Consider the following 27,171-nt stretch of genomic DNA (forward strand, 5'->3'; position numbering starts at 1 on the left):
ACAATTGTTTGACATTTAATAGACCTGATTAAGTTGGAAAATAATTTGTAGATCAATTGATAATGATAATAAGTTTTATTTGTGGCCATAAAATGATTGCCTCCCTGAACAATCAACATCAAAGTGTCTTTCAGTAAGGCACATGACAGCAAACTTTGACCGGTGTCTTAGTTCAATGAGGGGAGACTGGATTTTTCAATGTACAAATGTATTTAATTGTGCGAGGTGTGCACAATGAAGATTAGTGTAAAAAGTTGTTGGCGATTAGGCACCATTGTGACATCATCGTATTTGAAGGGGTTGCTGAAGCTGTGATTAGTATAGGAAACCCCCTGCTGGAGTCTCTACACTGGTGCTGGTGGTGATGAGGTTATGAAGACAACACTGAAGATCTGGATGTGATGAGGAGTAAACTTCTGATGAGCTCAACCTGGGCACTGGATGTGATGAACTAGAGGTGAATGGGGTGGAGGAGGATTGCAACGAGAAAGCAGCCAAGAGGAGAACAGATTTAAAGTTTGACTGCAGCAACATGAGGAGCAAACGGGCATAGACATCTGGTTAGAAAGGACAGTGAGAGAATTGTGAATGAATTAGGCATGACGAGAAGGTCTTCCTGCTTGAACTTACGGTGAGCTTCATTTCAATGACATATAGTGCAAGTAATTATGTTAAATGTTACTCATGTAAAATCTTTAACACCTGCCTTACTCTCAGATTTTCAATGAAATTGATTTTTTTGGAGGGTTTATTTGCCCTAACATTGCTCAAATGCTCTTTTAGATTCTTTTCATCTTTCCAACTACAAAAATCTATTAGATAAACCCCTAAATACTTCACACAAAAATGCATCAAAAAAGCTCCATCAGAAAGCCCTATCAGTCAAACTGTACTTCCAACTATTTTAATAGAGCCGCTCAGCGGCCGACATTGAAATACTGTAGGTGTTCCCGGCAGCTTCCAGTAATGAGTGACAGCCGCTGCATGAATGTGAAGCACAGCGAGCTGAAAAACAGCAACCTATTTTGCAATCAGTCCCTGGTAAAAAAAAAAAAAAAAGGTTATAATATTCCAGAGGTGAAACAGTTCTATAAAACAATTCTTGAGTTAATCTTCTTCGAACACCCTGTCTGTAATAGAGCTTTGTGCTTTGAATTCCACCTCATTCTCATCCAGTCACAGTGTTGATGTGCAGTATGTGTGCATGTGTCTGTGTGAGGGAGAAAAAAATGGTACAGAGCCTCCTCCAAGGCACCTACACTAATTGACTCATTTTTCAGAAGTGCAGAGAGAGACAGACAGACACTTGCACATTGTTAAAGGCAGCTCATGTATAGGCAATGTGCATGAGAAGCTAAAGTGAAGTGCTGGGCAACTCACAGAGGCTGTTTTTAAAGAATGCATTTGGCAGTGGAAATAACCCTGAGATAATCCTTATAGCATTTGCCCAAAGGCTGTCATCATTACTTAGACTGAGGAAATAAGAAAGCGCTGACCTGCAGTTTTATTCAACCATGCTATTCACATTAAAGTGTGTATCTGCCGGGAAAGACTGCGCTTTCCCAGTGGTATGTTCACGGGCGCTGCTGGAGGGTCTCACCAACAGCTCAGTGACACCTGCGGATGATATCTCTGTCCTCATTAGGAAGGGCTAGCTACAGAGAATAGCTGAAGTGGCAAAAGTGTGTATGTGTGCAGTACGTGCCTGCCTGTGGAAGGAATACATAATTTGAATATTTGTATCATTTATGAGTGAACCTAAAATTGATTTTATTACATAAAACTGAAAAAAAATCATTCTATTTTGATTTCCAAAATGTATATCCACCCATATCGATGTCATATCTAAAACTCTAAAACTAAGCCTCTGCGTTGTAATATCTTAATAAGGTAATCAATGTACGTAAAACATAAATGTAACTAAACAATGTAATCAAACATACCTTAAATTCACAAATATCAGTATTTATTGCTGAGAGAAACAGTCCTTTAACTGAGACGAGAAGTATATTTGATCATATTCTATTAAGATCTGCTCTGTTTTATGATCGGTTTTATTTTTGCTGTCGATGGTAAACTCAAACTTTCCTTAATTTTACCTGTTGTCTTGATTCTTTTCAGTACCATGTGCATTTCATCAGCATCAGCTTCATCAGTACACTCAGTGTAACTCACTGAGTCTTTAGCCTTTCTGAACCTGTTGAGCTTCAAATTTTAGCCAGAATCTTGGGGCTCCAGTGTCGTTCAGATGCCACCTCTCACAAAAACGCCAACCTGTGTGACTTTTCTCTTTGTCTATTGCTCACTCACGTCACAATAGGTATGGGTTACAGTAAGGGGGCAGTCTCAGCCAGTTCACATAAATGACATAGCAACGTAAACCTGACCCTAAATTATTTCTGGTTGGTGACCCCAATTCATTTTTCCTCAAACGCCCACTATTTTTTCCAAATGCTTCTGTTTTTGTTTTGCAGTTACTGTTTCACATTGAAACTCAATACCTCCTGCACAGATGTTTCCCAATGAAAACCTTCCACTACCACAGCACTGTAATTAATATGTTCAGCCAGTTAGCATTAACAGTTTGATCAAATGTTTTCATATTCTGAACTCACTATTATCCTGCTATTCTAACTAACTAGAGGTACAAATTACTGAAGTCTGAGATGTTTTCAACACACTGCTTGTGATACTTCTGTGCATATGATTTCAAACTGTTCTACAGTCGCGTTTGTTTGTGTATGCATTTGTCTCACTGTTGTTGCTTGCATGTGCTCTCCACTGTGTATTTAATGACCAGAACCTGCCAGTTATAGCTTTTATAAGCGATATTTAAAAGCTATAACCTCATTAAAAATGGATCCTACAGTGTATTAATCGCTGTGTGTGACGTCGGTTTGACAGTACAGTCTTGTGCAGTGGGATGAATGAGTTATTAAATGACAAATCGGGCCTCTTTACCTTGTATCACATGTCTACTTTACAGCTATTAGCCTGCGGGACATCAATATCAACCATGCTTCCCTGCAGTGCTGAATATTTCTCTTTAAATGATCCCCATCAGCTGACACACATTGATTTAATGTTTGATTTAACGCAAAACTTAATGCGCACAAGTGAGGGCGTGTGTGTGTGTGCGAGCGTGTGAATGTGCGCGAGCGTGTGGGTGGGTGAGTGTGAGAGTTTATGTTTTTGAACATGTTGGTTCGTTTGCACGTGCATATCTGCGTATGTGTACTTTTCCGCTCCCGTGTGTGTTGATGAGTGGGTGTTTGTGTACATGTGTGCAAGGCTCTGTCTGTGTGTTTATGTGTATGCATGTGTTTTGCCCACTCACAGCCTATCTTTATCCATGCTGTGATATCTACTGTAGTCCATGTCTTTCTAGGAGGGTTCAGGCAGGGCCAAGAGAAAACATGTTGAGAATTTAATCTTTTCTGGGAATTCTGTCTGTTCAAACCTGCAGTGTAGTTTGCTCGGAAAAAAGGGTTCCTCATTTTTCTCTCTCTTATTTCTCGAAGCTGCTCCTGTCCTGTGTTGTATGCTGCTGGGGGAGAATTTCAGCATCCTGTGCTGTATAGCCTAGGGGAGGGATTGGACCTCCTGGGCTATTACAGCACATCCTCCTTCAGACGCTTGTTAGCCAAGCAGAGCGCTCACTCCCTCAACACACAGAAAATGCATATTGAATCACTCCGTCACACTCTGCTGATTTGTTTCTGTCGTTTTTTTTTGTCTCTGGCATGCAGCTTGGTTTTGCATGTTCTGCTCGCTCCGTTAACCTTTCCTCTAAACAAATGTTGTTCATGCCATGTTACTCTCAAAACATTTGGCAGCACCACAGATATTGTCTGACATTTGTTCTGCTGCAAGTCTCTAGTCATTCTGAGTAGTCAGAAAAAAATGGGACCAGTAGGGTTTCCGTGCCTTGCTCAAGCTTGTTTAGCTTAATCATGTGTATTTCTTTGGAGGTGTATGTGTGTGTATGTCGGGGGAGTAAGTTAACTGGGAATTTGCTACTTTAATATTGTACACATCGTAAACATCACATTATATTTTAAATTTCTACTGCAAACAATACATTCTCTGTTATAACTGCTCTTAAGGCCTGCACTTTAACAGCTACATTCAGACAGAAGCGGCCTAAGAAGAATCATGGCAGGCCTTAAAAGTCAAAGCCACACTCTAAAACTTTGACATTTTGTGACTGGATTGGACCCTGGAGGGTTCACCTTTCATTGCAATAGTTTTGTTGCAATTTGTTACAATAATGATGACTTTGAAGGCCTTTTGGAATCAATGTTAGAGCACTGGTAAGGAAGGGGCCTGTAGGAGTTATTTGAGCCTGTGGACTAACAACAGAAGATGAACTGTGGAGTGTCACATTTGGACCATATGCAGCTTTTTGCAGATACTGAACTTAAAAGTCAAACCACAGTCAAACCCACATCTGTTTGTCACTGATAATAAATTCATGTATTTGAAAATTCTTAATTAAAAGCCTTTTGTAGTCTGTCCTGTCAGATTGTGCCTCGTTGTGTGTCACTCTATGACTTGTTCTCCTTAACAGTCTACGTTTCTACGTGGTTCGAACGTGTGAGTATCATGGTGATCTTGTTGAACTGCGTGACCCTGGGAATGTACCAGCCCTGTGAGAACATCGACTGCTCCTCAGACCGATGCCAGATACTACAGGTACACACAAACACACACATACAAGCACACACGAACACATTGTCATCATACCGTTGCCATTGTTGCCTCCATCAAAATGTTGCAGTAGGCAAATCTATTCACATTTTTGAAAAAGAATCTCAAATCTGGTGACTATATGACACTAATGCCATATAGAGATGGCAGTGTCAGTCTGTATGTGAAATATTTCTGGCTATTTGTTGCATTTCTGTGAAATTGAATGAATCCTAATGAATTTACTAATCCCCTGACTCTTTCTCTTTCTCTGAACCTTAGCATTTTAACATTGCCATTGTCAACTCACCATGCTAACATTAACGTTTACTTGTGTACTTTACTTTAGTATTGTGCCACTGCGGCTACGACTTGCCTGATCTTATTTATCTTTTGTCTTGTCTCTTAGTCCCCGCATGTTTAAGGTGCAAGGTAGAGATGCAAAAATGTGAGGGACTGAAAAAACACACATTTTGGGAAATGAGATATCATGCCCTCAGCTGTGACATCTCAGTTAATAATGATAGCTACACAGCTGGATCTCTTCTGCGAGAGCTTGAAACTGTTCCGTAGGGTCTTATTACTCTCAAGTTTTTAAGTAATGCGATGTACTGTTTAATCTGTTTAAAGAGGAACATTTACCACAGATAACACCATTATTTTTAACTGATATTTATGGCGACACCACCCTCGGGCTAATCATTTATTTACTTCACCACGAAACCAAACTTTGGACCCTAACTTTTAAATATTTTACATCTTCAGGGAGCTGCTAGTGTTGCTGAAGAATCTGTTTTTGCTTCTCTAAAGCACTTTGTAACTATTGTTTTTAACAGTGCTCTATAAATAAAGTTTACTTAGTTACACAGGAACATGTATATTTGATCAGAGCTCTATGTATTCATGCTGTGCAAAAGCACTTACAAACATGTGTTAACAAATCTGCACACATGCACACTTATACTCTATATGCCATTCATATTTTATAGACAACCCCCAAAAGGGAGACACAGTAAATTTACATTGACATATAGCAGTGTACAACATGTGTCGAAACAATTAGACAGCAAAGAGTATGCTTCGAGGAACTGTGTACATGTATCCATTTATTCCTACATTCTCATGTTGACACGTAAAGAACACAGTTATGCACGCACACACCCTTGTTCTCTTCCTCTCTGTTTTCCTTCCTTTCAATTCTCCCATGCTGGGGCCTGTAACTCCTCGCAGTAGTGACTCACTGCTAGCATGTGGTCTTTATGGTGCAGCGAGCATGACTTTCTCACGTACGGCACCTCAACAGCTTTCCCCGTCATCTGGCAAGACACAGAATCCCTTCTCACTTATGTCAAAGGTGGCCCGAGTGGGTGTAACATCTGTGCGCGAGCGTGTGCACGTATGTCTTCAGTCTGTCGGTGTGAAGCGCTTGTTGAATCACCCCGGCGTCCTGTTTTTTTCACATTCTCACACGAACACACACAAGGCACCACACTCATCATACAACAGCCAACACACACAGTAGATTGATTTGGCTCCCTGGGGGAGGTGGCTGGTGAGTTGGACCTAATAGAATTTCTCCTCCAAGTATCTATAGACCCTATTCAATATCAGCATGGATTTAGTGGGCTACAGCGCAACAGTCAATACACTCCTCTCAGAAAATCCGTTGTTCAATACCATGATTTCAATGGTGCCTCACCAGCACAATCTATAAGCTCTGACGAATGTCGACTTAAAGACCTCTGGATGCTTAGCTAGTTATTTAGTCAACTAGCATCCACTTGTAAATGGATGGATGAGTGGATAAATTAATGAATTTTTGCATCTTAGTTTGTGCTGTAAGAGTTGAAAGGAACAAAACCTGGGGTCTCGGGACCAGTTTTAATGCCTCTTGAAACATCTTCAAGACCACACAGAAATCTAATTTGCATTTGACTTCCTTCTGGCTATCCTATGACCTCAATGGGTGAGAAACTTCATAGACATCATAAGTTATTGTGTATAGACAACAGTGTTTTCATCTCACTGAATAGGAAATGTAAGAGAATCAATAATAAGCTCTCATAAAGAGAACTGCATGCAAATAATGTCCTTCATCACAAATTAAAAGTACAAACGAATGCTTGAGCATGGACACAAAAGTACCAAGACTGATACACTTGTGTCCTGAAGTGTCTTTTATAACAGCGGCATTCTTTGATCTGATAACTTGCTCAGTTGGACTGATAAAATACCTTGAGGATGTAAATGGTTTGGAACCTTCAGAGCTCAATGATTTTCAACAGTTTTCTTTTTTATGCAGCAGTGTTTTGCTATTTTAATATATAGATTTGTGACACCATTGAATTAATGTGCAGTTTAGGGCTAATAAAACATCTAATGGTTTTCCTTCCCTCTATTCCCCTTTCAAATCCTACCTTAAAAAGGTAAAAAGCCTTCACAATGCCATGGAGGCATTACTGAAATAGTATTATGCATTTTGAATAGGCTTAATAGCCCCACAGAACAGTATTCTATTATACTGTCCCATAGGTATCTTTTTCCACTAGCAACCTTTTCAGTTTTAATCCATTAGATAGAGTTCTGACACCTTGTTTTAATAATGTATTTAATCACCATGCTACTTTTGCTATACAGCTTCCATGTGTGTCTTGCCCTATAATGTAGGACATATCCACAAAAAAAAACATATCATACAACATCCAACACACTATGAATGATGAATTTACAATCCTTAATTTATCCTACAAGACAGGGCAACATTTGAACCTCACTGGAATTCCTCAAGTCAAAACATTAACATGTTCATTTAACATAAAAAGAAGAATTGGGAAAGAGACAGCATTGTATCAACTTTTATGCAGATAATTGTTACCCAATACCTGCAAATAAATTATGGATATTTATGTGCTTCTTGATTGCCCGGTCAATTTACTTTGCCAATTAGAGTCTGACTGATATGGACACATTAGCCAATAATGACAAATATATCCCTGTGGCTTATGTGTCCGTCAAGAAGTAAAAAAAATCCATTTGCAGTACGAAAATGCCATAGGATTGGAGTATTTTAGAAAGGGCTGCCACTACATAGTTTGTCCACCATAAAAGCACTGTAAAGTGTCCTAATAATTACATAACTTGGCCATAAGTCTTTTAAAAAAATAGATTTAAGTCTAAGTTAATAAATGTAATTAAACATTTTAAGCCAGGCTAGCTGCATTTTTATACTTTAGTTTATGACCAAATACCTACAGAACCAAGAACATTCTCGTCAGCCTCACCTGTACTTTGTGTTTAGTGCGCATTAGCAAAAGTTAGCATGCCAGTACACTAAATTAAGATGGAGAATGGGGTAAACATTATACCTGCTAAACATCAGAAAGTTAGCGTTTGTCATTGTTAGCATTCATCTCAAAGCACTAACTTTATTAATTCATATAATTAGTATTGTTCTTTTATATGATGTAAATATTATGGCCCAAATATCATTTTTAGTATCAGCCTTAAAAATATGAATTAATCTATACTTATACTAACACACAATAAAATACACTTACATATACACATGGACAATTTTCTGCCAACCAAAGTATGAATAGATTGAAAAGCTAAGAACAAAAAAGAATAGAGACAGATAAAAGGTGAGTGTCAAAAAAAGCAGAGATGGATAACAACACAAGTTTAGAGACAAAGAGACGTAAAAGAAAAAGAGACGAGACGACTGGCAGAAAAAGCAAAATAGAGTGAGAGGTGTAAGAAAGAGAGCTGTGGAAATGTCAACGGAGCAATGTTTTTGACATTTGGTGGAGTTTTGCTCTCCCTTGGTTCAGCGAACTTTACAAAAGGTAGCACCTCGTCCATCTTTCCGGTTTGACAAAGGTCAAGGTGGCAAACTCTGGCCGTTCTTCCACATTAGTAGGCCAGCCTGGCAACTCGATGCTCCTTCAAGACTGCTGAGTAGGATGCTTCTTTTCAAAGCCGAGATTGTGACAAAACAAAGATTCACATCAATGGTTCAGCTTCAAATCATGTTGCCTACAGTACTTCCCTTCCGAAAATCAAATTACTGGCAACACCAAGCGCGTCAGTTCATCTCTAATCCCCCTGTATACACAGAAAAGAACACCAGCTAATCTAGGCTTTTTGCTCACAACAGCAATAACACGCATTAGCAAGCTGAGATCTTTGATTTATTTAGATTTTTTTTCTCTCTTCTTTTAATTAGATGCTTGATTAAAGCCGCAAGTGAGGTGGGGGGATGTCGACGTGGGGCTTATCTCTGATTACTGCTCAAACAAATTATTTTCCATTACCCCACCGTTTAGGGCAAACTGCTCAACTGGGGAGAGGGGGGAGGGGGATGAGGTAAGGAAGGAGGAGAGAAATTGAGTGTAGTAGATAGACGGAGGTTAGGAGAGAGAGATGGAGATATAAAATTGTCAAGGAAAGCGGAAAAAAACAAAACAAAGCAGAGAGCAGAGCGATAGAGGTGAGAGATTGGCGGGGAGGTGTGGAAGTATGACGACTGAGAGAAGCCGGGGAGGGAGACAGTGCTAGGTGCCATTGGGTTGATGTCTTGGAGACTGAGCTAAAGTCGGGCTGAATCCAAATCTCCACCGCCTGGACATGCTGCTTTGACCCTTGCTTTTCATGGAGTGCTTGCTGTCTTTACTTCCTGTATTTTCTAAATTAATTTGTCAAGTGTTTGGTCTGTAAAATGTTGAAAATGGAGAAAGAATCGAGAAATATGTGCAGTTGCTGTCTTCAGATTGCCAGTTTATGCCGACAGTCCAAAACCCATATATATATATATATATATATATATATAGTTTACTGTCATATATGACAAATAAAAGCACAATATGGTCACTTTGACTTGTGTTCACTTTGAGAAGCTGGAATACTTGAATGTTTGTAATGTTTGCTTGATAATAAACAATAATCAAAATAAACAACTATGAATCAATTGCCAATTTTGGGCAATCTTATAAACAAAATAAAAACAGACTCTCTTGTAGTCAAAAGTCTACAGGAAGTGCACTTGAGGCTCTTTAGAAATTTCATCAAATCGATTTGGACAGCCCCTCTCACTCCAATCTCACAGGTATGAAGCACTCCTGAGATGATCTAGTGTGCATATCTTGGCATTGGGCCTAAATGGTCATTTGATAAAGATGAGTCAGGCAAACAACATTTCCTCCATCCTACAGCACCAGGTGCTGTTTTTCCACTTGATGCTGCCATAGTCCATTTATTTCAAGGTGTTCAATTTGTGTCCTAAGATTTTTTTCAATTGTATTTAAACATTTGTATCATATGTACAGTCCTGCTTCCTGCTAAATCACACAATGTCTTCTTGTGCCCTCTCGTCACAGGGTGTGCATGCTAATGAGTTGTGACCTTATCCTTCAGCAAGTGATTTCCCTTTCTCATAGTATTTAGAGGCCAATAGATGGTCAATTATACAGTAATTACAGTAAAGACAAAAGCAAAGATTAAAGAAAAGTCTGAAAAGTAATAGTAGAGTTGGTTAGTTATTGTTATGGCCCTTAGATTGATCTTGCAACCTCTTGTGGATTCTCAACCTCCAGGTTCTGATGAATGACATTCTGTTCCTTTTCTATTCTTGACACGTTGTTTCTTTGTCCCCTTGTGTCTTTTTGTCAGGCTTTTGATGCATTCATCTACATCTTCTTCGCTCTGGAGATGGTCATAAAGATGCTTGCCCTGGGAATCTTTGGTCGACGCTGTTACCTCGGGGACACATGGAACCGACTGGATTTCTTTATTGTCATGGCAGGGTGAGGAAACTCCTGTTCCCTTTATTTTATCCCTTTTGTATGTCAGGGCATTCACATGAGTGTGGAAAGAGTAAGGTTTTGTTCCAAACACACATCTTGCAGAGCTTAGCAATTTACGGCACACAATGAAAACAATTCATGGTACAGCATAATGGGCCAACACCTTATTTATAAAACTCATATGTTGGAATAAATGGGAATAGAAGCCATTCCCAGTAATGTGTTTTTCAAAGCATTTTTGAATTTGTTAAAAGTTCAAATGTTTAATTATGATTTATAATGCGTCTATTTAAAGACCAGGCTCCAAATCTCATTTTTCGGCAAGGTTTTCTTCGTCTTCCCGACAGTTCATGATCCATTGCGCTACCATGCATGGCCAATCATGTCGGCGTTAAATATGTAACATGACATTAAATATTAACATGTTGATAGTCACTGGCTTTCACCTGGGACATGGCTGACAATAACACAACCATAATGTAATTCAGCTGAGCTAATCACTGCGATGTAATTTAATGAATGAGCTGAAATTACCCTGTCATAATTTTTGCACATGGTCATACTGTTACTGCTGACTTAATGGATATGAGTCAAAACCTTTGGCAAATGAAATAAAATCACTTAAATTGACAATGAAAAAAGAGAGACCCATAAAGAGTAACATTCCTTACTTTTACCAGAAATGTTTATGTAGCACTTTTTAAATGGGGTCTTCAGAATCTACTGAGCTTGACAATATGCAGAGTGTAAAATAAATGATAGGCTATCAGAGGGAAAAGCATGACTTGTGACCCTAACATTAAGCCTGTATTGTTTCAGTTTGTTGATGTGCAATGTGATTTCTATGTGATTTTTTTACATTCATCTCCTACATTGTAGCTCATACAGTCTCTATCTTACCACCTGGTTCAGAGCGCCTATTATGGCCATCTGTTGCTGTCTGTTTTGATGGCGGTGCATTACTTTAGTGGTTTCAGTTTCCTTTAGTGGGAGTGTTTGGTTTGGTTTGTCTGTTCTGGGCTACTATAGAAACATGGTAGTTCAACACAGAAGGTGACTTGCAGCATCTGTAGATAAAAACGTCTCATTTTGAGGTAACTTTTTCTTATTTTCAGACGATTATACCCTAATGAAAACATAACTGTGGCTATGATTTTCCATTTCTGCCAATAGATCTTCCTCAATGTTACACTCTGGGCCTTTAAGGAGTTAAGAGCTCTGCATTCTCACAAGCACCAAGACCGTATTGGTAGGCTTTCAGTTTAACTAGCAATTTAACTAGATAGTAAAAAAACAGAGTTGGTGACAGGATAAGGAACACAACAGAAAAAGCTCTGGCAAGACGCAGACATTTCCAAAGCTGGGGTACCACATTATCTCTTGGCACATAAGAATTAAAGTAATTAACATGATTTGATGACTCAAAACAATCATGCTTTATCCTATCATTTTTATGTTCTCGAGTTTTTTACAAGACGATTAGCATGCAGAGTAGAACCCCCCCATGATCAGTAAACAGATCCCCACCAAGACGTCAACCAGGTTGTCTGGGGATGCTGTGGAATTATCTAACATCTGTGTCTTCTGTTGGCTGAAGCTTTTTAAAGAGGCATTCTACATCATGTTGCAGACTTTCCAAACACCATACAGCAGCATCTGTATAATGTTTTCAAGGGTATTAAGTCATAATTTAGAAACTTATATAATTTAGAAATGTATATATAAACAAGCAGTGTACTATTTGCATGCTCTCAGTTGTCCCAAACTGTATATTGTATCAAACACACAGAACACCTGTTTAATTGTGTACAAAAAATAATTTACTAGTTGAATGATAGTGCTGTTATGACGGTACAGTATTACTCACTCTGATGAATGTCTTAAGGGTACTCTAGAGATTTAGTATTACACCTCCATAGTTTCAAGTTGGGGGACTCAAAAGAGATCGCTTCAAAAAACAGAATGCTTTAAAATGTAGGTAAGCATGGGCAGAGATATCCTAAACGTGTGCCCCTAGTATGGCTGAATCTCCAGAAGTTGTCGGTCCTACATTTCCAATAATAAAAACTCAATAACATATATATATTTTTTAGATCTCCTTGCCTAAAAAAGGCCCAGATCTTTTAAACTCCACTCCTCAGGTTTGTACACACTCCATAGTCTCTGGCTGTGCTCAGTTTCTACCCCATTTGTAAAGAGGAAAAGAGTGGGAAAACCTACTTGTAATGACATGATTATCAGCTAATAATCAAAGTAGTTGAGATACTATAATTTCATCGTATTCCCGCTTCTAAGTGTCAGAGACACTACAGTGCATTTCCAGGTGATATGCATCTATAAGTCTGTATTGTTCATTATTCTGCTTGTACATGATAATGTGTTTACATGCGGTGCAGAGCTGTTGACTCAAGTTAGCATGAGTGGCATGTTTCATTTTGGTTGCACCCTTTTTGCCCAAACAGAGACAACCCTGATGGGTTATTTGGTGAATTTCTGACTTGAAAAAGCTCCTCCAGAGCCATAGAAGACATTATACAGCTGTTTTCACAGGCTGAGAAGAACTCCCCATGACTAGTAAAACAGATTTTATGTATAAAATCAGTGGAGTTTGTAATAAAGCAGCTGTGCGATATTGCAGCTAATGAGCTAATTGTTGTGTAATGTGTGTAAACAGTGGATTCAAATACCCCTGTATCTTTGGGTTTGGTTATGGATGGCTTAGGGTTATACTGTATAGAAATCCAGATGTCACTCCACATGTATGTGGTTTGGACTTTACTGTGAAAAGCATCTCAAAATGCTAACGGAGAGAGGATTGCCAAACAAAACTTAAAAAAATCGATGTACTGTAACTGCGAATGCTCGTCCTCTAACTGCCTCACACTACGATTGTTGCCAAAACACACGTGCCTGGAAAAAGCTCTCCTTTCTCCCCTGACATTTTCTTTTCCCACAATGCCCTCTGCAACATTTCAGATCTCGGTGAGAACATGAAAATAGTATGTTTATGTTTATGTTTAATTAATATTCAAATAATTGTTTTAAATATTGGGTGTAAAGTAAATGTTTGTACTTATATATTTCTGCTACATCTTTCTTTAAATTATTATTAAGCTTTACCTTTCTATTCCCCCTGTAGTTTTTCACCATTTTTAACTTAACTTGCATTTTTCTTTCCCCTTCCTCCTTCCCCTTTTCTGCCATTCTCTTCATCCCTCTCTTCCTATTTCTTCCTCAAGGGAAGGTGAACATTTTTCATTCACTTTTACTGCCCTGGTTTCTTTAGATTTTCCGTAAATTTCAACAGTCACCAGCACATTCTTCCAACCCCTAGGCTAGAGAAGATACTGCTGCCTCCACCTTGCTTTCTCACAATGTTTTATCTAGTCCTTTTCCCCCGACTGTGATCCCACAGTTTCTGCTCATATGTCTTTCCTCGCCCTCCCTCTCGTCTTTCCTTCAGTCACCATCCCTTAAGCGGCAGGCACAGAGATCTGTCGACTCGTCTCTGTGCGCCAAACCCCAATGCTCTGCGCTTGCGTTCCAGAGCGATACTGCCACCACCACCAATTACTCCCCAGTCTTACATCCACCACATGCAGCGCATGAAGCTGCAAGGAGGGGGGCGTGATAAAACGTTGCACCCCTGGGAACTAGTGTGCTGCAAACACAAACAGTAGGCGAGCTGCAGGAAAGGGATTAGGAGCAGCATGAGTTCCACACCAGGCCCTGCTTAGCTTGCCTGTTCAGCTAAACCAGGCCCCTGCACACAGTTAGATTGTATGGAGCAGTGTGCAAGCATGATGTTTGAAGGCAGGTGTCCAACATTAAACCAAAAGCTTGCTTTTTGAGCAAATCCCTCAGGCACAACCTCCCACAGATTTGTTAGGGATTTTTAATTTTAACAAACAAAACTCCAGCTGATAGCTTCACATGTTGCACTCTTGTGCATTATGACTCAAATGAGCATTTGTGTGTCACCGGTTTAGGTGATTTTGCGTTAGCCAGATGGTTTCTATAATAAGCGACATGTGCTGGATTGTGTTTTAAAAGTGATTTTAACATGGAACCGGTGATATTAAACATTCAAAAACAACTGAGTCTAGCTGAATTCATAAATGTAGATAAGTATTAGCCAGGTGTCTTTTGGTAACCCGACAAACTGGTTTGATGCAAGATTTGTTTGCATAAACCAGGTCACAGCTGTAATTTAGCTTTATCCCATGTTGTAATAGTATAAATGTTTTGTTATGTGAACCCATCATTTATTAAGGGACCCAATATTTTATAGTAGAGTCAAATATATTTAGGTATTCTCTTTCTTTTATTTATTCTCAACATCATGTCAAATTTAAATATAGTCTTCTTGTGTGTAAAAAATGTGAAGGGTAGACATATGAATGTATAAAAATATGTATAAAACTGGTATGATCTCCCACTTCACTCCCTCACTCTGACATAACACCATAAAAGAGTCTCTTCAGATGCAAAGAGGGGTCCATTCCTTGTAGGCCATGGAGTCAAGAGTGCAAACCTCTCCACATTGTTAATGTGTAAAAGACAACATGTTGTAAGACCCTTTGGGAGTTGAAGGACAAGATGTGTGCTTTGCAAGCTGATGAGGATTGAATGTGTCTGTATGTGCACTTGCATGCACTGTTGAATTGAAAGATCTTTTTTTCTATAGCACATACTTCACATGCATTATACAATTGGTGCATAACCCAGTGAAACCTCGGAAGCTACTGTGATCTTTTTCATATTGAACAACTAACCACAGTGAATACATTTCCTTATTCATCATTTTTTTCTCTGAGGTCTTTTACAGCTGAGATAATCATGGCAGTTCTGTTATGCACAACAAAACCAGCGCCATAGGATATCTGTCTCTCCATGTTCACATCTTCTGTGTGGTGATTATATATACAGCTGCTCTTGGCTCTTGGTCGCCATAATAACATTACTTCTAATGAGTGACGCTGATCCTAATTTGTTGAAGCTGTGCGCCACTGTGTTCGCCTGCAGCAGAGTGGACAGGGAAGAATAGAAAGAAAAGGACAGTAAACCACAAGAAGGCACTACAGTCATAGGACTGTGTATTTTCTGCCATTAGTCTGTATCTGTTGGCACCTACCATTGCTCAGAATTAGGGCCGCTACCTTGCCTGCATGAGAAGATTGGAAGTTTAGTTGTAGAAACATTTTTGGATGTGAAACTGCACTGGAAGCAAAGAAGATTGGCATAGAATAACCTCTGTGTCAATAGTTCAAGAACCAGTTTTTAGACTCAAAGTTAACTAGCAATCACAAGTGAACAAATTCTCATCAAAACATATAGTAAATTAAATGCGTGAATTAAAATGACTCATGAATGACCAATGATCGTAACAAGAGGATCTATTGGCAGAAATGGAATATTATATGCATAGCTACATTTTTAATTAGTGTATAATCACCTAAAAATATAAAAATTGTGTTTTTGTTACGTTAGATTGAAGGTCGCTTTCCATAGAGTCTGCCAAGGAGAACCGCCATGTTTCAATAGTATCCCAGAACGAAGAAACTAAAACACTGGCTCTAGATAGGGCTGTTTGTGTTTGTAGCGTCTTTCATGACCACCATAGTTTTTCCTTTGTGCTTGAAAGGGAAGGGTGAAGCGAAGGAGTTAGATGCCGCTAGATGCCACTTAATCCTTCACACTAGAGAGGGAGCAGGTGACCATTTTAGCTATAAATCTCTAGTATTACTCGTTCATGCTTTTGAAGGTCGGATTCAGCAAGTTGAAATCTAGACCTAGCTGTTTTGCTGTTTGTCATTTAGAAAACACAGCTACAAGATTCACAGTAACCTCCTCCTCTCTGAGCACTTTAACTGGCCTTTAATCTCTAACCCTCCTTGGCAAAAACATTTTGTTCATCTGAACAACCAATTTTTACCCTCTTCCTCTTAGCTTTTTTTCCCACAATGCAACTTCAGAAATGTTTGTATAACTGAAACAAGAATCTGCCCCCTCATGGTCGTCATTCTTTGTGTCTATGTGAGTGCAAATGTGTGCCTACTGTATATTTAAACGTGTGTGTGTGTGTGTGTGTGTGTGTGTGTGTGTGTATCCCTTTGTGATAGTCTGTCATCTGGGGTAGTGTCGGAGAGGCTATCTGTGAGTGCAGGCCCAGCTTTACACCTCCTCTCCCAGGATCCATTCATTCTCTCAGCTCCTCCTCTCTCCCTTCACGCCCTCTATCTGTCTCCAACACTCAGCAGAGGTGGAGGTAAAGACACACTGATGTGTTGAGAGGGCATGAATGAAAAATACTAGCAATATAACGGAAAAAGGAAGGGACATCAAAGCATATTATAGGAGAAATGTCAAGGCTCATAAATTTACACATTTTGGGCTCTAAATGCATTCTTATCAAACCTATTGTAAGATGACAACCAGGACTGTCCTCTGTTGCTCAGAGCATTACCCATTTTAGCAGAAGCACCACTGTTCAATGTGCAGTGTGAACCAGCCAATTGCTTGCTGCTAGTGCCACTATTGTTACAGCCATAGATGCTGGTTGTGTGATTGGCTTCTGATGGGTGATGCAGCGCAGAAGTTGCTGAAAGATTTACCACAGTGGCAAATTATCCTGTGTTCCACACATATTTTATTCTTTTTAGGTTACAAAAGGTGCTTTATTTTTGTCATTGGGTGAGACTTACAGTTGTAGATTGTTTCAAATTAGTTGGTCCTTAAGGCAGGAAGAATTTATCAGTTTTTACAGCCACCTTAAATCTTATTACTAAATGTTATTACTACTACTAATGTTATGTTTTTAAATAATGATAATAAACTATTGCACTACAGCAAAATATTGTTGCTATGGAATAGAGCAACGCCTGTTTTCTGCTGCAAGAGGACAGTGTTCACTGCAGTTTAAAGTAAATTGGGTCCTCTCATGCTTTAGACAACACAGGGAATTGAACTAGTGGTTATTATCATCCCTCAGTCAGTCCCAGGTAATAATAGCATATCTTAAAAACATTCAAAATAAAAATAGTCAGATTATTTTTTTAAATTAGACAATAGTAAACCAAAAGCATTGTTGAAATGTAAATGTATACAATTATTATATACCAGGGTAAAAATAATAGGTAGCATTTTTCTCATGTCAGTGGCACTCTGCTGTTTCTCTTTAATGATTGGCTTTGTATTTGGTTTTAGTTTTAGGATTTACTTGTTTTTCAGTCTGTCTGTCATTTGCAATTTCCAGGAATTCTAAAAGTAAAGCATACAATGTTGTCTCCCTAATGTTGATTTAGTATGCTTCTGAAAAGTCCCACATTTCTCAAAATTGATGTAGAAATCTGGTTTGCTAATATTTAAATGTAAGCATAGCACAACCAACGGTTGGGATGATGAAAGAGTCCCTTTATTCGTAAGAATAATAATTTTCTTTATTTTTAAATCTTTGCCATCTGTTTATATACAAAATGATTTGTTTAACAGAATCATCTGGGAAGTCATTGCTGAAAACTCAACTAATCATATCAATGTACCATTAATAACCAGCCATATATTGTAGTCAAACTCTTACTAAAGCCAGTTGGGAGAAGAGGAGAAACACATTTTCCATTGAAAAGGGCCTTCAGTGTTATTATTCCCTCTTCTTTAAATGAAGAAATACTCTGCAGTTCTGATATAACTGATAGTAGCATCTCCTTTAACCTCTTTAGCGAACTAACAGTCACCTAGTGCTAAACCACACCTGTAGCTCATGCCATAGTTGCAAGTACTTTCTCACGAGATGATGATCTGGTGCCATTGTGGCTGGACACAAGCACATAACTTGAAGCTTGACAAGATGGATTCTTGTGATTTTGGAATCTTGTGACTACAGCTGCCTCGCAAGGTTAATCTGTTTCTCTCTCTTCTGGTATTGTTTTCATGTTACACGGATATGTGTACATGTGCTTACATTTGTGTACTATAAGTGCAGTTCTTCATATATCAAACATATGCTCTCAGTATATAACTATTCCCCCATTATATTCTGAGCTGCCAAACTTTGTACTGGTAAGGAGAACAGATGGGAGACCATAATTGATCCTGATCTGCGTTGGCAGAACTATATTTATATATCAAATGTTCTCCTTCTGCTTTGACAGAAATAAGTGTTGTCTGCTTTCGTAGGTTTCTGAAATATTGGATGGCAGGTTCTTGAAGTTAAAAATAAGGTGATCACACCAATGTGTCATCTGCAAATCTGATTAATTTGAAATGCATCCTATTTGACCTAGAGTATATAATTAAAAGACAATTGGGAATGATACTTAATTTCATAGAAAACAGCTTAAAATCTTACAATTTACAAAAATGTCAGTTTTTTTATTAATTTGATCTATCATCTAGCATTTTTGACTATGCATGTGCAGACCGAAATTCTGAGTTGGTCTTTTTTGTTTTGAGTTTCAATGTAATTAACCCATGTAAAACCAATTCCTAATCAAGTGTTTCTCTTATATTTGTTTGGATTGATCAAGATATGATCTAACTGCCTAAGGGGGACTAATGTGCAGTATGACTGTGGTATTGAACTGTAGCGGTGTTTAAGCCTTTTGTTTCCTTCAGTGTTGACCTTCACTTGCTGTCTTTACTTTGGTGGTGTCGTTTCTTATTTGATATTAGAAAACAAAATCAATTAATTCTACAGTTGTGGTGCCATGGTGGCTACTAATATAATAGAGGTGAATTCCCTTGGTAGATAAAAGGGTTTGCATGTGATTGTACTGTGAATGACTCTCACATTGACAAAACCTTTGAGTCATTACACTGATTTTTGATTCACATAGCATATGCTGCAAGAATCTACAATCCTGTCAGCACTAAATAGAAAGAACCTAATGCTGTAGTGCTGAATCAGGCACTCTATCATCTAGTCATTACTCAGTAAAACAGAACAGTGTTCAACCCCACTGAGGACGAATGCCAGCAAACCCTTCATGGACAACAGACCATTTAATGCCCTGCCCTGATCCCCTTTTTTTTTGTTTGTTTTTACCTACAACAGACTACACTATACCAGCACACAGATTTCCTAGTAGATCAAAATACAGACAAACCGTGCCGGTCTTACGAGCTGCAATCTTTTTCCCACTTTACCTTTAACTTGTTGGTTTACATCTGGATGCAGCGAGAGGGGGGCTGCTGTGCTGTGGCTGTCTCCCGGAGCTGATCAATACTTGCACATTACACAGTTTGCATGTACGTAATTACACATGATAGCAGATGATGATGTTACACAAATTAGATTTTGTAGTCCTTTAGCCCTTTTTGCAGTTCATATAATCAACTGGTAGAACAAAAGAAAAACACAAAAGCTGACAGAAAGCAAACAGAAAAGCACCACAATGCCAAAGGATGACACCATCATGGATCAAAACCATATGGTGTCACATGCTCATAACGCATGCTGCAGCAATATGGCTTGTTCTTTTAAGTGTGGCAAACGTGTAAAAATTGCTAATTACTCTACCACAAGTACAATACATTAGGGGTTGGTGTGTGCACATGTATGTGTTTTTAAACTGCATACATACAGTCTAAAAGCAAACACTAATTTGGATGTTTACGGATGATGCACATACAGTAAATTGAATGTTGTATTTGCTAAAGCTCAGTCTTTCTGCATGTATGTGGTTGCGCAATGTGTTTGGGTCCACATGTTGCCATATGCACATATTGTAATTACTTTAGTTGGAAGATGAGGCAGTAGGTTATTGAATCATCCTGAATAGTTTGTGACACTAAGCATATAGTAAATGAAGCCTGGGAATCAGTCTGGTATCATATAGCACCAACTGTCTAAACAGATGTGTGTGCTTTTCGTGGCTGATTAAGTAAAGTATCATTTAACTAATATCAACTATACATATATACTGGTAATTTCTTGTCTGGTTACTTTTTTCCCGATCAGTCAAGCAGTTTGGTCAATACTGTGATTTTTTCAGCTCTGGCCAGTTTCTGTAGTGGCTGCTCATTTCTTATAGTAAAACAAGCTTTCATATGGTAATTACTTTTACAAGTAAATAATCCTGGCATGGTGTAATAAAGGCAAATAAAGCTGTCATGAACTAGATGTGAGTAGTAAAATATATTTTTATAAAAATGATGTGCATTGCTACTTACAGGTTGTCCCCCTGAGTCCTTAACATTTCCCTTATGTATATTTAAATGGCCCCCGGGTGTTATACGTTCACTTTGATGATGGATGCGCTTTCACTGAGTAGCATAAGTAGTACCCAGATACAGTCAGAGCTTCAATTAAGAATTTAGGTCACTGACGCTTAAAATTTATATAGCTTCCTATAAAAAAAATTACAAAATGTACTTCAAGCTAAAATAGAAATATAAATTACATGATCTCTACATTGCTTTCTGTCTGATAATGTGGCTAAGCTTTGCTAAAATGTTCTCCTCCTAAGAATTTGGGTTTGGGCGATGTGTTTTGCCTTGCATAGCACAAACACTGGAAGCAGGGGAAACATACTAGTGGCTACCATTTGTACACTATATCAACTTGTCAGTGAGGGCTGGACGGAGCTGGTGAAGTTTGAAATGTTTGACATTTTTTGATATGTTATGATAATGGAGATCACTGTGTAAAGATATTGTGCATATGCAAATTGACATCATCTATGATTCTACTTTTCAAGCAAGCTATAGCTACTTACTGTTGACTACAGTGTGAAAATACACTGGGCACCTTTAATGAAGCTTGGTTAGCCATTTTCCCGTGTTGCTTTTGTTTGTCCTAATTAAGGCTAAACTCATCCCAGCTGTACTGAATGAACAGAAAGGTTCATTGTGTCATTTAACTTTCAGTAAGAAGACATAGGATTATTCCTTTAAACCCGGTTCAGCCATGTTATTTTGATTTTTATTCAAAATAGTATGTCATAAAGTCAGAGGTTTAAATATGACGTCTGTAGAGTCTAACAGGAAGAGATGTGGGAAGAGAGATGGGTAATGTGACCAGCCAGCTTCAACAGACTGCTGGCTTTCATCTTTGACAAGATATTCACATGTCAATGCATAACACACACAAACACACACACACACACACACACACACACACAGGGACATGTGTATGAGCATCTGTACCCAGCTGGAGGTGTAACAGTAGCTCATTAGAGCTCTGACACCAGACAACACACTGTAGGAATGTGAGAATGGAAAATAATACACAGAGAGATAGAGAAAACACACACACACACACACACACACACACACACACACACACACACACACACACACACACACAACTAAACTGAGAGGGAGGAAATAAAGAGGAAGATGATGTAAAAGAAAAAAGTTGAGATATAGAATTTAAGCAACAAAGAAAGATAAGTAAGAGGAGGTTTGTTAGAAAAGTTGATAAAGTAGTAAGGATAAAAGAGGAGGGGAGGAGAGAAAAGGTGAAGAGGGAAATTAGTACTTACAGGGCTGCTGTAAATGAGTGTGTGTCTTATGTGCTCACTTGTCTGTGTGCGTGTGTGTGGCCCTCTATCTTCTCTGACTTGCAAACCTCTTCTGGGACAGAAGATCTACTGCATCCATTAATCTCATTTTAATAATTGATGCCATCTTCTCCAGAGGGAGCTTGGCCTGGACTGTTGGCATAAAATGAGACATTTAGTGCTCTCTGGTAATTGCCATATTAGTGTATTTTCGCCTGTTAGGGCGGTGTACAGCCAGCGGAATTGCCCAAATTTACAATATCTATTTAGCTGCATTATTTTGCTTTCCAAGGCCATCCACGGCTTGGATCACCAATTAGAGAGCTTTTTGGTAGTGTTGAACCTAATGTGACTCAAGAAAAACAGATGGACTTTTGCTGTTAATGCCGGCGAACTGTAATGTGTGTGTGTATGGGAGTGTTGCAAATGACTGCATGTCTTATGTAGCAACTATGAGAAAAAATAAACTAGTTGTAATAGCTACTGATTTTTTACGATTCTCCATCATTAGCCAATTCATGTTAAGTTAGTCTCCTCCTTTTGTTCACTTAACTACACTGCAGTGAATTAGCAGTGTTTTGCTCATTTCTAGCCTTGCTGGTGTTGTGGCTCTGGTATGGATGGTAATGTCGGTCAGTCAGTCCGTCAGTCCATGTCACGACCGAACTATGGACTAGAACCCAATTGCACAACTCAGACAAAAGTATCAAAATAAAGTTTTATTAACAAAACAATAAACACTCTTGCGAGGTAATGCTAAGACTAAGAAAACAAACAGAAAATCACTCTTTCGAGGTGTTGCTATGACTAAGAAAACAAACAGAAGATCACGAGCAAACAAAGTAACAAAACAACAAGACCTGACAATTGGACATGGATCGATAAAGCGCTGGTTCTCTGGTGCATGGGACAAGACGAACTGGCACAGGACAAAGGGAGACACGGACTATATATATATATATACACACACACACACACACACACACACACACGGTAAGGGCACAGGTGGAAACAATCAGGGCGGAGACAGGTAATCCCAGGAGCGGGAAAAGAGACAAAGGGAGAAAGTAAAGCTGGTGACAAGAGACAGACAGGAAGTAGAACCAAAATAAAACAGGAAATTACAAGACAACATAGACACGTGACAAAACAGAATAAATAAACTTAACAAAGTTTCCTGGACATGATAGTCCACCACTTTTGACTTTTGAAAGCTAGGGATGTAACAATAGACAATCTAACAGAGGGTAGATCTGGGTGACATATGAATAAAAGACTCAGGAGGGCGATGAGGTCTAGGTGTGGAGATGGGTGGGAAAGGTCAGGTAAGGGAGAGACAGGATCTGTGCTGACAGAAGAGTAAGTCATAAGACGAGTGAACTGAGGACAAAAAGGCATCAAAGACCTAGAACTTCTGATGTTAGCATATAGCTCAAAGCACCGTTGTGTACATGTGCTTCTCTGTGTGCTAACACATGCCATTAATCATATAAATTATAGATTAAGGTTACTGAAATGAATAACTAATAAAATTAGTTTTACGGAAAATTGCAACTTGAGATGATTTTTAGTTCCCCTCTTGGTCTTATGGTTGCACTTAAAAAGCAGACATTATTTGTACGAAACTCTGATGAAGGAGTGCAGTGTTTGACACTGACTGATGTGAATGTTGCTTTTGAAGATCACTGTGCCATGGCAAAATAATTAACACTGTTGGGAACATGACGTTAATTTGATTTAAATAAAGGGAAAAAAAATGTCTTGCTGTGAAGAGGGGCTCTAAGCGAACACATAACCTTCGTCCAATGCTAAAACTTTAATGTGCAAATCTAATGTCTTTTGGGATTCTTTAGTCAACCGTCACTGAGAGGAGGAAACATAACCCATAATCTAAACTATAAATGAGAAAAAACTAAAACTGATTATGATTATTTGCAATTGGGTAGCAGTTAGATTTAAGCAAAAATGTATACGGCGCACTTTACCATAGACAGGATTTGTCTGAAAAGGAGTTGTATGAATTGTAGCAATGTACGTAAACTCACAATCCATACAATTCATAATACTAGGTTCATGATATGATTTTTCTAAACAAATGAGATTCAAGACAAATTATGACTGAAAGAGATTCCATTCTCAGACAAAAAAAGAATAATTTTCAATTTCTGAGCTAGGGTATAAACGTGCAAAACAATGCATATTTCCTTTTCTTTCTAAAAGTGAAACTGAAAATGAAACCCTTTAACTACTGAACACAGCCTCATATCTCCTGCCATGTCCTGTCCGTCAAATTCTTACCTTTTTCGTATTCTGACTTAAATATCTATCCTCAATTTCAAAGTCTTTATCTGTGGTCACCATGTCTTTGTGTTTTAATACAGCTACAGACGCAAGTGGCATCAAAAGTAGCACCCTCTACTGTTTAAAAAGAGTATCATGATCCCATTTGACACATATTTGTATAACAATTTAACTGACTGATAATAAACTGTATTCTTTTAATTCCCAGTGAATTGGTATTCTTCTATTTTTGGACTTTTATTAACAAGCAGTTGAATTGCCTGACCCTGTGGGCCATTCAAACCATTACAATCGTGTCCTTAAAAAGTTATTTGCTGATAAATTAAATACATTTTGATATTGAATTTTTCACTCAACATGGATGTACTCCTGAATCCTGTTTAGTGTTTCAAAGCCTACCCCCGCATCATCTCCAACATTCAAAGCTTTCCTCTTTAACCAGCTGGGCAACCCTGGAGAAAAACACTCCCACTGTTCCATTCTCCTGAGAGAATATTTCATAATGCCAATTTATGACAGCCCTTTTGGGGGATAAAGTACACAGCAGCTCCCTCAAGAGAAGATACACCAAAGAAAGAAAACCCAAAAAGAGAAGGAGGATGTTTAAGAACTGGTTAAAAACCCACATTCCCCCCATCTAACGCCGCTTAGGAACAAAAGTAATCTCGTCCCTCCTTTGAAATATTCATGAAGCTGTTTGGTTGGAGAGTAGTCCTAACTCAAACACAGACAGACACTAAATTTAGTTTGACTTGTGTGTTTGTAAAAGTGTCTGTGTGTGTGTGTGTCTGAGAGTGACGGCCTGTATGTGTGTGTACTGTAAGAGCGTGTGGGTTCAAGGCTTACATAACTATGCTCTTCAGGAGCGTGCATGTGCAAGTTGGGGTGTGAGTGTGTGTGTTTGTGCAACTGTGTGCCCTCTGTCTTCTGATTTGACACAGCTTTTTGAGAGCCCAGAGTCTGCCCCGAGCACTTTCTCTACTCAGAGTTTTTGTGTACCTTCGTGTTTGTGTGTGACTGTACTTGGGTGTGATACTGAGGTTACCCCTCTGCACATCTGCTCAGTGTGTGAAAAACTAAGGTGTGTCAGGGGTAGCGTTTTTGTGCGTGTGTCATTGTGCCTGTGTTTTTGATATACTGTCTTTACATTTGTGTGTCTGTGTGAACGTCATTGTGTGTGTATGTGTGTGTCTGTGTATGTATTGCATATGTGTGTGTTTGTGTGGCCAAAATGAACTGTCTTATCTAAAATTGCTGCAGTAAATTGCTCAAAATGACAAATCCCCATTACGTTCCCCACCACACTCAAACACACACACACACACACACACACACACACACACACACACACACACAACTGCATACACAGGTACCTGCCCTTTCTTAGTACTGTAACACAGTGATTGAAATAGCAGCTATAAGCGTTGCTGTACAGTTATACTTACTCTCAGTCCACTTCATTTTGTCCTTTCCCTCCGGATACCAGCCCAGCTATTAGGACATATCTTCCCATCCACACACACACACACACACACACACACACACACACACACACACACACACACACACATATCTATGATACAAACAGTGCACTATCATCCTATACCTACAAAGTGTAGAACCAGCCCATTCAGTTGGTGGGCCGTGGGCCACATCTGGCCAAGAAGCAACCTCAGAGTGACCCAGCATACATAAATCTGATGTATGACAAAATAAGTAAGAATTAGCTAAGGAGCCATTGCCCTTTCTTTCAGTCTCTGCTGAGGGTGGCACATGCACAGCACCAACCGGAGCTCCAACCACATTAGCTTTTCAAATCATCTGGCTATATTGACAGTCACACATAGGTGCCTTACTGAAAATATGTCTGGGTCAACAATGAAACATGACATTGAACACGGTGGGAGGCGGGATGTTACGTCATATTTACGTTAACTCTCAGAAGTTTCTGACAGTGCAGCCAAGGGGAGCATGGAGAAGCACATTGGAGTCGGCGGCCGTCAGCGGCTCTAGTGGAGAGTATGTGTCTTTGTTTGGTAGCACACATTATGGTTGAAAGATAACGTTAGCTTGTCAGCAGCTGCAGGTGTTTGCCCTCGCTCCCCGACTAACGTTACTAACGTTACTACCGTTACCGACCCGCCCGTGGTGGCTAAGCCACGGTAACGTTAGTAACGTTAGTTGTTAGTGTCAAGTGACAAGCTAACGTTAGCTTTCAACCATAATGTGTGCTACCAAACAAAGACACATACTCTCCACTAGAGCCGCTGACGGCCGCCGACTCCAATGTGCTTCTCCATGCTCCCCTTGGCTGCACTGTCAGAAACTTCTGAGAGTTAACGTAAATATGACGTAACATCCCGCCTCCCACCGTCATCACGTTGATGACGTGCTGAGAGCGGGAGCTCAACGTACACGTCCCAAACAGATAAGATCACAACAATAGCAAGTCTTCATAAACCACCCTTGTTCGTCTTCATACAATATGTTGGGAAGTTGCAATAAATATCAATACAATATGTTCTATATCCCTTTGTGTTGTGTCTCTCCTTTGTCTGTTAAGATAACTGAACATTTTGTGAGTCTCAAGGCATTGTCAGCCTTTATATCTCATTTGTAAATCCTTAATAAGCCATAGATAGTGCTCACTTTAGATAAGCTTGCGCAAAATACTTAATTAACAAGTAGTAAGTGCTTTGCAACTGTGAATTCCTGCATTAATAACTGTTTATAGGCCATCATTAGAAAATGAATTTGTTGTGAGTTTTATAGAACATCTGCTAACACAGTCACTAATCATTAATACATGTCTGAAAAGTGGATGTGCAAGTGCATGCAGAAATGTACAGTACAATGAAGAGTAAAACATTTATAACTGT

General features: G+C 39.0%; 1 protein-coding gene across 2 annotated transcripts in view; it reads left to right on the forward strand.

Annotated features, from left to right (window-relative positions):
- LOC127355058 (voltage-dependent T-type calcium channel subunit alpha-1I-like) overlaps nucleotides 1-27,171 on the forward strand; it is a 219,049-nt gene that overhangs the window by 78,974 nt on the left and 112,904 nt on the right. Inside the window, exons 3-4 of one of the 2 annotated variants that reach the window (XM_051385530.1) lie at nucleotides 4,584-4,695; nucleotides 10,357-10,490. In XM_051385530.1, coding sequence (XP_051241490.1) covers nucleotides 4,584-4,695; nucleotides 10,357-10,490 — 246 coding nt within the window. Of the gene's footprint in view, nucleotides 1-4,583; nucleotides 4,696-10,356; nucleotides 10,491-27,171 lie in introns of those variants that run through there. The other variant, XM_051385529.1, reaches the window with a different exon arrangement.

This window comes from Dicentrarchus labrax, unplaced genomic scaffold, assembly GCF_905237075.1.
Source record: "Dicentrarchus labrax unplaced genomic scaffold, dlabrax2021, whole genome shotgun sequence".
NCBI classification, from domain to species: Eukaryota; Metazoa; Chordata; class Actinopteri; family Moronidae; genus Dicentrarchus; species Dicentrarchus labrax.